The 11,965-nt window shown below is 42.8% G+C and overlaps 2 protein-coding genes across 8 annotated transcripts; one reads left to right on the top strand and one right to left on the bottom strand.

Moving 5' to 3' along the window:
• Positions 1-602: 602 nt before the first annotated feature.
• LOC309355526 (olfactory receptor-like protein OLF3) lies at positions 603-2,143 on the top strand. The gene has a single exon (XM_081886464.1). It carries the CDS (start codon positions 902-904, stop codon positions 1,844-1,846), a length of 945 nt encoding a protein of 314 aa, XP_081742590.1. The 5' UTR covers positions 603-901; the 3' UTR covers positions 1,847-2,143.
• A 2,164-nt stretch (positions 2,144-4,307) lies between these two features.
• On the bottom strand, positions 4,308-10,810 carry LOC309355566 (butyrophilin subfamily 1 member A1-like). 7 transcript variants are annotated; one of them, XM_081886519.1, is made up of 5 exons: positions 9,939-10,810; positions 9,286-9,502; positions 7,893-8,216; positions 6,394-6,504; positions 4,308-5,413 (listed from the first exon to the last, which is right to left on the bottom strand). In XM_081886519.1, exons 3-5 carry the CDS (start codon positions 8,167-8,169, stop codon positions 4,905-4,907), a joined length of 897 nt encoding a protein of 298 aa, XP_081742645.1. In that variant the 5' UTR covers positions 8,170-8,216; positions 9,286-9,502; positions 9,939-10,810; the 3' UTR covers positions 4,308-4,904. The 7 variants fall into 7 exon arrangements, with proteins under 7 accessions (XP_081742645.1, XP_081742647.1, XP_081742643.1 ...); XM_081886517.1 differs by having other exon boundaries at positions 4,352-5,413; positions 7,893-8,310; positions 9,286-9,440; XM_081886518.1 differs by having other exon boundaries at positions 4,352-5,413; positions 7,893-8,310; positions 9,286-9,455.
• Positions 10,811-11,965: the final 1,155 nt, after the last annotated feature.

Consider the following 11,965-nt stretch of genomic DNA (forward strand, 5'->3'; position numbering starts at 1 on the left):
TTTTTATTAGCTTTTTTTCATTTTCCATAATCTGATTTAAAATCTCTTTTTTCCCTTTCTCTCTAAACTTTTTTTCTGATGCTGTTTTGTTGTATAAAGAAACCTTGCATAACAGTTTTACTAGCGCCCCAAACAACATTCATTTGGGTTTCTTTATTACAATTATTTACAAAATACTCTGTTAGCATCCTCTGAGCCTTCTCATTTATTTTTTCATCTTCTAACAAATTTTCATTTAATGTCCATCGAAAAGTCTTTTCCTCTAATTCTTTTATTTCACACTTAATTGCATTGTGATCCAAAATTATCTTTGGTTGGATTTCTATTTTTGTAACTCTAGGTGTTAGTTCACTGGATATCCCACCCCCCAAACTGTCCCTACTGTACTTAATAAATCATCCCTGTATTCATTGTGAGTTGCAAGGTATTAAGCAGGGGTGGGGAACCCAAAACTTCTAGATCGGGGTAGGCAACCTAAGGCCCATGGGCCAGGTATGGCCCAATCGCCTTCTCAATCCGGCCCGCAGATGGTCCGGGATCTGTGTGTTTTTACAGTAGAATGTGTGCTTTTATTTAAAATGCATCTCTGGGTTATTTGTGGGGCATAGGAATTCGTTCTTCTTCTTTTTTTCAAAATATAGTCCATCCCCCCACATGGTCTGAGGGATGGTGGACCAGCCCATGGCTGGAAAAGGTTGCTGACCCCTGTTCTAGATGTTATTGGATTACAACTCCCACTATCCCTGACCACTGACCTTGCTGGCTGTGGCTGATGGGAACAGGAGTCCCACAACATCTGGAGGGTGACAAGTTCCGTATCTTAGGTATAAAACCATCCCTGTTCCAAAACTTCCCATTTCAATCCTGATTTCATTCTCTTAGCTCAAGCATTGTGTGTGTGATGGACCAATACAATCAAACAATTGCCCTGGAGTTTGTGTTTCTGGGATTTTCCAAAGATCAAGACACCAACCTTTACCTCTTTGCAGCAGTCCTCTTCATGTACCTCATCACCCTGACAGGTAACACACTCATCATTGTGGCCATCCACATAGACCCACGGCTCAGCACACCCATGTACTTCTTCCTGAGCTATCTGTCCTTCCTGGACATCTGCTACACAACAAGTGTGGTGCCTCAGTTGTTGATCCATTTCCTGACCAGCTACAAGACCATCTCCTACAACAGGTGCATGGCTCAGCTCTATCTCTCATTCGCCTTCGGAAGCATTGAATTTATCCTCTTGGCAGCCATGGCTTATGACCGATATGTGGCTGTCTGTCATCCATTGCATTACAAGGTCATCATGAGCAGGACAGTGTGTACGCAGTTGGTGCTAGCATCTTGGACAGCTGGATTTCTCAATGCTCTCCTGCATACGGTGTTCACTGTACGCCTTCACTTCTGCAACTCCAACATCATCAATCACTTTGCCTGTGAAGTCCTGGCTGTTATCAAGATTGCTTGTTCAGACACTTCCATCAATGAGATTCTGTTTCTGGTGACAGGGTCCATTGTGCTGGTGATCCCCTGTATCGTGGTCACACTTTCCTACGTCTATATAATCCGTGCTATCCTACGTATCCAGTCTTCAGGAGGTCGTCAGAGAGCCTTCTCCACATGTACCTCGCACCTCACCGTAGTCGCCCTCTGCTATGGCACAGCAATGTTTGCTTACATGAGCCCCAGATCCAACACTTCACCCAACCAGGACAAGATGCTGGCTTTCTTCTATGCAGTCGTTACTCCGATGCTCAACCCTATAATCTACAGCCTAAGGAACAAGGAAGTCAAAGGAGCCCTGGCTAAAGCAATAGGGAAAAATATCATTTCGGAAAGGCATTGATCCATTTGTGAATTTTAAACATCCAGTAAGGTGGCAGAGCAGATGGAGACATGCAATTTGCTTAATCACTTAATTAGTCCACACAATGGACTTGTATAGAAACTGATTCTAGGAGGAAACATTGTTTTGATACAAGATGAACATTTAAAACTGCCCAAAAAGAAACAAAAGCATTGAGGAAGTAATGGGCATGAAAACGAGTCGCTAAAAGTGATGAATGATCCTCCCACCTCAAAACAATTCACTTGCAACCCCAAGAGGAGTGGTTTGGAGTTTGATTTTGCCCCATTTAGAGGATTATCAGGTTAATCCAAATTTGCAGGGGAAACACATTGAGGTTGGTGCTGTTTGTGTGTAACATTTTATGGACTAAACCAAAATATTCCTTCCAGTAGCACCTTAAAGACCAACTAAGTTAGTTCTTGGTATGAGTTTTCGTGTGCATGCACACTTCTTCAGATACACTGGGTTGATGGACTTCCATTTCATGCGGCTCAATGTGGTGCCTTCCATAGTTCCAGTTACAGATAGGTAGCCGTGTTGGTCTGCCATAGTCAAAACAAAAAAAATTCCTTCCAGTAGCACCTTAAAGACTAACTAAGTTAGTTCTTGGTATGAGCTTTCGTGTGCATGCACACTTCTTCAGATACACTGAAGAAGCATTGAGACATACAGATTTTATGGACTAGGTAAGCTAAAGGGGAATGCGAACAATAAATACGCCCCAAGGTATCTTATCTATATCTCCTCTTTGCCATCTCTCTCACAGGCTCTTGCTACCTATCCTAACTCTCGATTCCATACTTTTAAGTCATCAACAAGGAATGTCACAAAGGAGGCATTCCATTATTACCTTGACAATCTACCTACCTAGACACAAGCCATTTCCCCTATTGAGTCAAGATTCTAGACTGCTTACTCCAAGTCCTCTGCTGTGTTGCCAAAAGGTTTTCTAGTTCCCCCTGCCCGCCCTCTCAAATGTGGCCATTTATATATATTAAAGTCAAGAAGACAGTCATGGAAAATCATGGTGAACAGATGCTGGCTTAAGGAGATGGTTGAATTTAAGATTTAAAAAAAAAAAAACAGAGGAAGAGGGTCCGAAACGTGGTGGAGCATCCCTACAGTAAGAAGCCACAAAGGGAAAGGGAGATAGGCTGGGAATAGAGATGGTAGCCTTATGCTGAACTAGAAGCTTGATACCTATAGAATATTTTGGATATTAACAAATCCAAAATAACTGTAGTGAATGGACTCAGTCCATTCACACATATTGTTAGCAACAAAGCAGCTGCTTTTTCTCCCTTGAGATATGAGGTGTTGCTGAAGTAGGCATTTGAGAGTACTGAAACCACAAGCCAATATTGGAAGTGCAAAGGTGCATTAGAATCTCCAGTGTGTGCTAAAGAGTGGTGGAGCGAATATACCCATAAGCTACCCTCTTTTGCAAGTACAATACACTGGGGTGAGGAATATATGAGAGAAATACAGCAAATTGTCAGAGGCAAATCTCACCGAGTTGAATGGGACTTACTCCCAAGTAAGGGTGCTGCACCAACACTGACAAGGACCACTTCACAGTCATGTCACCCATCCTGACACTAAAATATAGTTTCTTTGTTTGCTGTATTGTTAGCTGAGGTGACGTTATTTTGAGAGGAAGAGAATCGCAGCAGCTGCCATTTGTTTTTCACACAAAACCGCTTTCTGAGGTGGTTTTTTGAATTTTGAGAAACTAAAAATGGCTGCCTCCTTTGCCAATCACCGGAGACCACCGTTGTAGTGGGCTGCAAATGAATATGTACAGAAAACCACACACCTTTACTGAGTGGGCCGACTGTGCCTCTAAGCACTGTCCTTTTCTTCGATAGATGCAATGTTAAATATCACTCCAAAGAAAAGACAGATTGAATCAGACATGTGAAAAATATAAAATCACAGTGTTCTGTTCCACATAACCCTATTTTTAAACCTGAAATATAAAAACAACAAGAACATTTTACACATTTGGATTCTTCTCGTTTCATAGTAGAATGTCTTGCAAACCCCCTCAATGTTTTTTTTATTTCACAGCAGATACAGAGGTTTAAAAGGCAACCCATGCCATTCTTTGGGGTGGAGGAATGAACAATGTAAGCATATTCATTTCTCATCAGAAACTTAGGAGACCCACCAAGCTCAATAGGACTTAATCTCAAGTAAACACGCCAAAGAAACAAATTTGTGTGAGGGGCCATTTCTTTTCTTTTTTTGATAAAAAAAATTATTGCAAAGTAAATACATTAATACCAAGCCACACATAAAGAATAATATAAAGAGAAAGAAAAAAATAAAGAGAAAAGGGGGGGGAAGCAAAGAAGACAGTAAAAGAACAAAGAAAAGTATATTTCAATACAATAAACACTATTTTACAAAATAATAATAGTAATAAGACTTCCATCACTCTCACAACACTTTCTTTCACATTTCATATTTTATCTGTATTTCAGTATTATTTTCATCTTAATATATAGATTTGTATATATGTATGCTTCCCCTTTTCCATTCATGAGGTCATTCTAGACACAGCCAAATTTTTACATTAGAACCTTGTCTTTCAAAATAATCATTCAAGCACTTCCATTCCTTCTTGATTGTATTCATTGACTTTAGTCTTAATATATCCGTCCATGTGGCCAGTTCCAAATATTCACATAATTTACATAACCATTCCTCTTTGGTCGGTACCAGGAACCAGGTGAGGGGCCATTTCACCAACTCATCTCTCCTTAAATTACTGGCTCAATTTCATAATTGGTGGGTGGATTCACTGTTTCTTGCCACGTCTAAGGCTGTGTACACATTACTAGGTTGTCCTGGTTCCTCAATTTGAGTCCAGGCAGGTTTGGCGGAAAACGCATCAAAATCTGATTGTTTCCTAAGAAACCACATATGGACTGTAATGTTGTGTACACTGCTCCCAAGCCAGCAATGGAAGCACACTGGTAGTGGAGCAAACAGGAATGTGTACACAGCCCTAGTGCAGGATTGCAGCCTAAGTCATCTTAAAAATGTGCCCTTATGAGATTTTCAGGGGGATCTCAGTATCCCAGACCTGGAAAAAGGGAAACATCCTCTCAGAGAAAGGATAGTTGAAAGTATAGATAAGTTCCATGGAGTCGGCGTCATAAAAGGAGAGGATTTCAAAATCGTACTCCAGGAGTATCTTGATCCGTCGTGGGGATTTCCACAGTTGAAGGACAGTGGAAGGAGAGGTAGAGGCCATGTATTCTCCCCCAATCAGCTGCAGTGCCCAAAACCCCTCAGTAACTCTGATGCATTGGTACCATTTTCTCCCTATGGATTCCCGGACTGCCCCGATGGCCCATGCTTTGGCCTTGCCCACCTCTACCACCCATTCCATAGTCCCAGAGGTGATGCCTTCTGCTCCGAGGACACATGGCGAAAAATTGAAGCGCTCAGGGTTGTCAGGAAGAACCTGGGCCTGTCTGCCCAGGTACACACTTTTCCGGTCTTCAGAAAGGATGAGGGTAGGGAAGGCTGTCTTGGGATCCAGTGTGACTTCCACTAAAAACAGAGATGGAGAATAGTTTGCAAACAACCTTACCAGCTGAAGAAATGACTTTCTACTTTAGGGGTTGAAAACCTTTGGCCCTCCAGATGTTCCTGAACTACAACTGCCATCATCCCTGGTCATTGGCCATGCTTCCTGAGGCTGATGGCAGTTGTAGTTCAGCAATACCCATAGGGCCAACTGTTCCCCATACCTGTTCTCCTGCTTTAGTGGTAACAGTTTCCAGAGCACAGACATCTCAAGGTGAAGAACGACGTTTTAGGAACAGTGAATGTTATTTAATGGTACCTTTGCTAACCAGAGGGACGCGGGTGGCACTGTGGGTTAAACCACAGAGCCTAGGACTTGCCAATCAGAAGGTCAGCGGTTTGAATCCCCGCGATGGGGTGAGCTCCTCTTGCTTGGTCCTGCTCCTGCCAACCTAGCAGTTCGAAAGCATGTCAAAGTGCAAGTAGATAAATAGGTACCACTCCGGTGGGAAGGTAAACGGCGTTTCCGTGTGCTGCTCTGGTTAACCAGAAGCGGCTTAGTCATGCTGGCCACATAACCTGGAAGCTGTACGCCGGCTCCCTCAGCCAATAAAGCGAGATGAGCGCCGCAACCCCAGAGTCGGTCATGACTGGACCTAATGGTCAGGGGTCCCTTTACCTTTACCTTGCTAACCAGAAAAAAACATGTACTATTTTCCTTCCTAGGATAAGTTCTTTAAAACAAAAAACAAAAAAACAACTTTGTAGATTTGGGCATAGTTTCAGGTTGAACCCAGGAAAGCCTTCCTTGAAATATTACAGGTATATGTTTATGATGTTATTATTATGATAATTACAAACTCATATTCATAACTATATCATTGCTGTTAAGAAGAAAAAGGCCTTGATAATTATAATATGGTAAGTATGACTTAAAATTGCACATTATCTTCAAAATTACCATTCCAGAAGGCGTCTTCTTCTATTTGTCCCCGTAAACTAACCTTTCTTTTGAGTCCCGCAAAACTTGTCAGTGATACTGGACAGCAACCTTTCTTCCTGTTTTCTTTTTTCTTCCCTGGTCGAGGCCGCTGCTTTCGTAGGCTGCAGAAAAACTGTTGTTGTTTTAAAAAAAGAACGCTCTTGTTAAGAATAAGTAAATAAAAGAAAGAAGATTTCCCATCCCCCTTTTGCTCCCCTTATATTGCATGTACAAGAACAGTGTCTGTCTGTGGAAGTCCCATCAATAAACTGCTGCAAATAGGATCAGGGTCTGCATAGTATTGCAATAGTTAGGGCTCGTCCAGACTTTGCATCATCGATATGGGGCTCATGGAATAGAAATGTGCAGTATAAAGCCTGAGGCTGTTCTGTGGGCAGAGTTGCACCCATCATCGGAGGGCCGCAGTCACGTAGAAATATCACAATAAGAAACTATTGGAGGCCCAGTGTCACAGCTGGCATAGTCTTGGATCTGCCAGGGCCCACAGCCCCCCAAAAGCACATAACAAATATGGTGGTATGTAGCTGCCCATTGGCTAAGCCTCCATATGTGCTTGGACTTTTTCACAAGGCTAGTACAGTGGTACCTCGGGTTAAGAACTTAATTTATTCTGGAGGTCCATTCTTAACCTGAAACTGTTCTTAACCTGAGGTACCACTTTATCTAATGGGGCCTCCTGCTGCCACCGCGCGATTTCTGCTCTCATCCTGAAGCAAAGTTCTTAACCCGAGGTACTATTTCTGGGTTAGCGGCATCTGTAACCCAAGGTACCACTGTACAGCTTCCTGCAACTGCGAGGCGCCATCTTACAATATGGAGCAGGGAACGGCATGTGGCCGCCTTTTGAAACACAGGAGGTTGGACCATGGCAGCCACTGCTACTCACTAAGCCCTAGTCAGCTGCACTGAGGCAGTGGCAGTCCCAGTGATGTCGCCATGGGCAAGGAAGGGAGAATCTCTGCTGCCAGGGAGGCAAGGGAACAAAGCATGAGTTCCAGGTATCAGGGACAGTGGTGAGCTCACCAGGCGTGGAGGACAAGGGCTCCACTGCAAGTATGAGGCCCTTCAAGGACTGTTGCTGGCCGTACACTGCTGTATTGGAGAGACGGGTTTTCATCTTAGAACTACAGATAAATAGAGTTGGGAGGGACCCACAGGGTCATCTAGTCCTACCTTCCTACAATGCAGGAATCTCAGCTAAAGCATCCATGACAGATGGCCATCCATTGTTGCCCACCCAGGCACACAGCAGACGAGCGAAGACTGTTTGGTGCTCACAACCACACCATACATTTAAAGCACATGGATTCCGCCCAAAGAATTATGGGAGCCCTAGTTCATAGCTCTGTGGTGGTTGAACTGCAGTTCCCAGGATTCTGTGGGCAAAGTCTATGGGCATTTCTCAAGCATGTTTGATACACGGATGAAGCGCAGAATTCATAGCAAATTGGACAAGAGACCTACGAAGCCTGGAATGGTGGGGCTCCTTTGTTTACTTACACGCTGGCATCTCTCGTTTGACTTTTGCCGACAGATCCTTTCTATTTATTCGGTCAAGGATGTTGACTGTCATCTGCAATGCTTTCGCCTCCTCGTAGGCCCTGACCATGAGCCGTGCTATTTCCGTGAGGTCGGCCTTCTCGGTCTTACAGTGCCGGATCGGCTTGTAGCCTTGCTCCAGTGGGTAGTCTTCGAGGTGCATCTTAAATCTCTTGAATTCCTCCTCTGTGAGCTCGTCCAAGTAGTCCACCAATTTGCAGCAGACACTGTTGGACATCTTGGCCCCTCCCAGTCAAAGGTTTACGGAAGGAGGAAAAATGGTCTCTAGGAGAAGGAAGGGGAGTCAATTCTCTTCTGACTGGATTGAAGAAGCAAAGACGGGACTGACCAGTTTCTGCAAAGTGTCATGAGCTGTGAGCTGAAGGATGCACAATAATTTTACACAATAATTTCAGTTTCATAAAAGGAGTCTCCTCAACCCATTTATTTATTATTATTACTATTACTATTACTATTATTATTATTATTATTACTGTTATTATTTATAAGCAACTTAATGACAAAATGCAAACGGGGGAAATAAAAAGCCATTGAAAAGAATGAAACAACAAACAATACCACATTCCTAAAATGCTCATCCAACAATATAGTAAGAGGGACAAGTTTCTGGAAAAAAGCATAATTTCAAGGGAAACCAGTGGTTGCAAATATCAGTTACCACCCTCTAAAGAAAGGCGAGCCCAACTTCACCCCAAAGTGAATGCTAAATAGGTAGGAGTCATATAATAAAAATAGATTGGCCCCATTCTGCTCAGTTTTCCTTTTGTTACAAAACAAATATGCTCTATCTCCACACAGCTCTGTAGAAGTCAGGTCCTGCCTTTTCATGCTCTGTGAGTATCAAATATACCACAGAGTACTCCATTATGCGTGCATATTGGGTATATTCAGGTCAAGTTCCAAAGTCTGTTTGACAAAAACTTAAGAGGGGAAGCTGTGATAATTACAGCAAAAGCAAGAAAAGAACTTTGCAGCAACTATGTCTGTCCGTATTCAGGAGTAAATTATATTGAATTCAATGGTATTTTTTCTCCCAGGGAAGCACAACAAATTAATTTTCTAGTACGGAAGTTGGGCTGTGGATGCCCATCCCACTTCCATCTGACACAGGTATATATATCGCATATTATAAACAGTATATCACCCTGCTTCCGTAGCCCTAGCTCAGGTTTGTTTATTATTCTGAAACCCAGCCAAACCTGTTTGATCAGCGACGACGGGAGGACAAAAGAGACATGTATTTACAGAACAAGAAGCAAGGACCCTTTCAAGTCAACAGCCCAGGCTCAACATTTAATTTGAGGGAAGGTTCAGAGTTTGGGGAAAAACTCACCGCTCCTTCCTTGCTGCGGTTGTCCTCTTTGGCATGGCACAGCAAATGAAAGTGAAAGTTCCGGGGAAGGTAAAACTCAATTCTGCCCCCCTCCCAAAGTTGAAAGTGTCGTCATAGCTTGCTTGTACCGCCCAGACTTTGAACACTGTTGCTTCCTTCAAAGTTTATAGCTAAAAAAAGGTTAGAAACCTTTCTCAAAAAACGAGCTGTTCTGGCTCTATAGGAAAACAAGCATACATTAGATAGCCAGCTGCTTAAGAGGAAATAACCCTTGAGTAACTTTAACAGGAGCTCCATCTGCAGAGATCAATAAGGGAATCTTTTCATGGCCTGGGGGTTTGTCAGCTGTTAATGCCAGCCGATTAAACTACTGTTAAAAGTAATAGGAGCAGGGGTCTTATACATTTTTTGAGATCTATCCCCCCCCCCCACCACACACACATATGCACATTCATTTTCTTGATGTTCTTCTGTTTGTTGATGTTCAATTTGGTAAGACTGTGATCCACTCTGCCAAAGAAATGAGACAGGAAGGTATCTGAATACTGGGAGCCGGGGCTATTATTTTCTTAGCGCCCTGGTAAAGTGTGTTAGAAATTTAATTAACTTATGAATAGAGCAGGGATCCTGGCAAAAGCTTTAGGGGTCCGTACCTGTTTCTTTGGTGCATCCCCCCTTTGGTCTGTCATTTTCCGCCACTCTTCTCAATAGCTTGGGATTCGAAGGATAAAGCTTTCCAATTGCTGCATGCTGGGAATCCCAGTTCTCCTCCCTTAAAGAAATCCCACCCTCGTCCTTCTCCAATTACAGGCTCCTTTCCTGTGCTTATGCTGCCCTCGTGTGACCCCATTCCTGTTCACTGTAGGCATTGAGTCTCTTGTTCAGTATAGCAGCACAAGGGGGTGGGGAGGCGTAGATGGGGTAGCCTTTTCCTCTCACGCCATGGTCTCAACAAAAATGCCAACTGCCTTTTGGAAAGAGAGGGAAGCTCCCATCCCAATGGAATAGCTTTGGGAGGCGGGGAGAGGTGATTTTCAACAGGGCTATAGTATTGGGGGTGGAACAAGTTAAATCCCACTTCCTTGTGCACCACAGGCTCAACTAGACCACCCAGCAGCCCGTTTATAAAAAAATGGGGGGAGCGGGAGATTTATATATCTTCAAGTGACATCTTGTCATGTGTAGCTTGGCCCATAAGTCTACACACTAACAGTGAGCTCAGCTTTTTAGACTTAATGGGTATGAGTCAGCTAAAGTTGACCACTTTAAATTTCCATTGATTTCCGTGGTATTTAAGATTGGGTTTAATTCTGCCATTGGCATCCATACGAATTACGTGTTTCGCTTTGATGATTGTAGCTTGTTTAGCTTTGGTGCCTGTTGTAGACATGCGCTTCTGTTATAGGACCACGACACAGCGCATGCCAGTTTGCTAAAACGTAAGTTTAGCAGGTAACCCAAAGTACAGTAGAGCTGGGAGCTAACAGATACAAGTCTTTTCTGCAGTTATAAGTAAACTGGGGGTGGGATTTCCCAGGCAGTCACAGCCTATGAATGTGAGGTCACAACGGATAGATGAGGTCACAAAGCCAGTCTCTGGTGACTGGTCATGTTGCCTATGGTGATTAGTCAGGTTATCCCTGCATCTCATTGCTAAGGTGCAGTTGAGGTTGAAGGGATGAGGAGCAGGTTCACTTCATTCATTGTCTCTTGATGGTATTTCGGCACCAGGACATCTTCAGAGTACTCATTTTCTCAAGGTGCATAGTATTGCTGAATACAGAAAGGAAGGATTCCTGTATATTTCCTATTCATATTTTATCCCGTGTATCTTTAGAACTGTATATTGTGCTTTACTGTAGAATTAGGCTATGTAACAGCTTTATATAGCACTGTTTAAAGCAGGAATAGGGAACATGTGGCTGCTACTATCATCATCAATAAGATTTATATGCCAAACTAGGTATACACAATACCTAAGTGGTTTACATAAAGCATAGTAAGGTAAGAAAAATAAAAATGTATGTACAACATTTAAAACCAAAAACACAAAGAAATACATGAGTAAAAACAGAAAAGCTATCAATAAAGCATTCAGTTAAATCACTGATCAACAACAAATTTGTTTCTGCATTTTTTTTCAGCTGATTTAGGACGAATCTGTTGTGCTGAATCCAAAAATCACATTGGCTTTGCTCAATCAGGTCAAGTTTTTGAGCTATGGCCACATGTCATTTTTTTACGTTTTTGTTCACATGTACGCTTGTGTGGAGCATTTTAGAAGAAGTTGGTGGGGTTAAAATGCCATGTTGAATAATTGTTTTGATTGGAAATGATTATTTTAATGACAAGAAGTATTCAGATCCGATAGTTCTGGGTGATTATGTCAAAAAGGGATCAGTTTGAAGTCATAAAACCTCAAAATCTTCCATAAATTGGTGCTCAGCATTACACGAAGGAGGACTGGCCTGTGCAGGAGGAATTGGTGCCTTGCAGAAAAGCAACGGCCCTCTGGTGGACAGAGACAGAATACTCTTCCCACCACTGCACATCAAGCTCGGCTTAATCAAGCAGTTCACCAAGGCTCTGGACAAGGATGGTGACTGCTTCACTTACTTGTGCCAGGCTTTTCCAGGATTGACCATGGAGAAGTTGAAAGCTGAACAAAGTGGAACTGGAA

This window comes from Podarcis melisellensis (assembly GCF_964234715.1).
Source record: "Podarcis melisellensis genome assembly, chromosome: 13".
Taxonomy (NCBI): domain Eukaryota; kingdom Metazoa; phylum Chordata; class Lepidosauria; order Squamata; family Lacertidae; genus Podarcis; species Podarcis melisellensis.

Excerpts from the sequence above, each read along its gene's own strand:
- LOC309355566 (XM_081886521.1), bottom strand. The coding sequence starts at position 8,169 with ATGTCCAACAGTGTCTGCTGCAAATTGGTGGACTACTTGGACGAGCTC. Across the intron at positions 6,505-7,892 it reads CAAACGAGAGATGCCAGCGT|TTTTTCTGCAGCCTACGAAA; the intron begins GTAAGTAAACAA and ends AAACAACAACAG. Across the intron at positions 5,414-6,393 it reads TTGCGGGACTCAAAAGAAAG|TGGAAGTCACACTGGATCCC; the intron begins GTTAGTTTACGG and ends CTCTGTTTTTAG.
- LOC309355526 (XM_081886464.1), top strand. The coding sequence starts at position 902 with ATGGACCAATACAATCAAACAATTGCCCTGGAGTTTGTGTTTCTGGGA.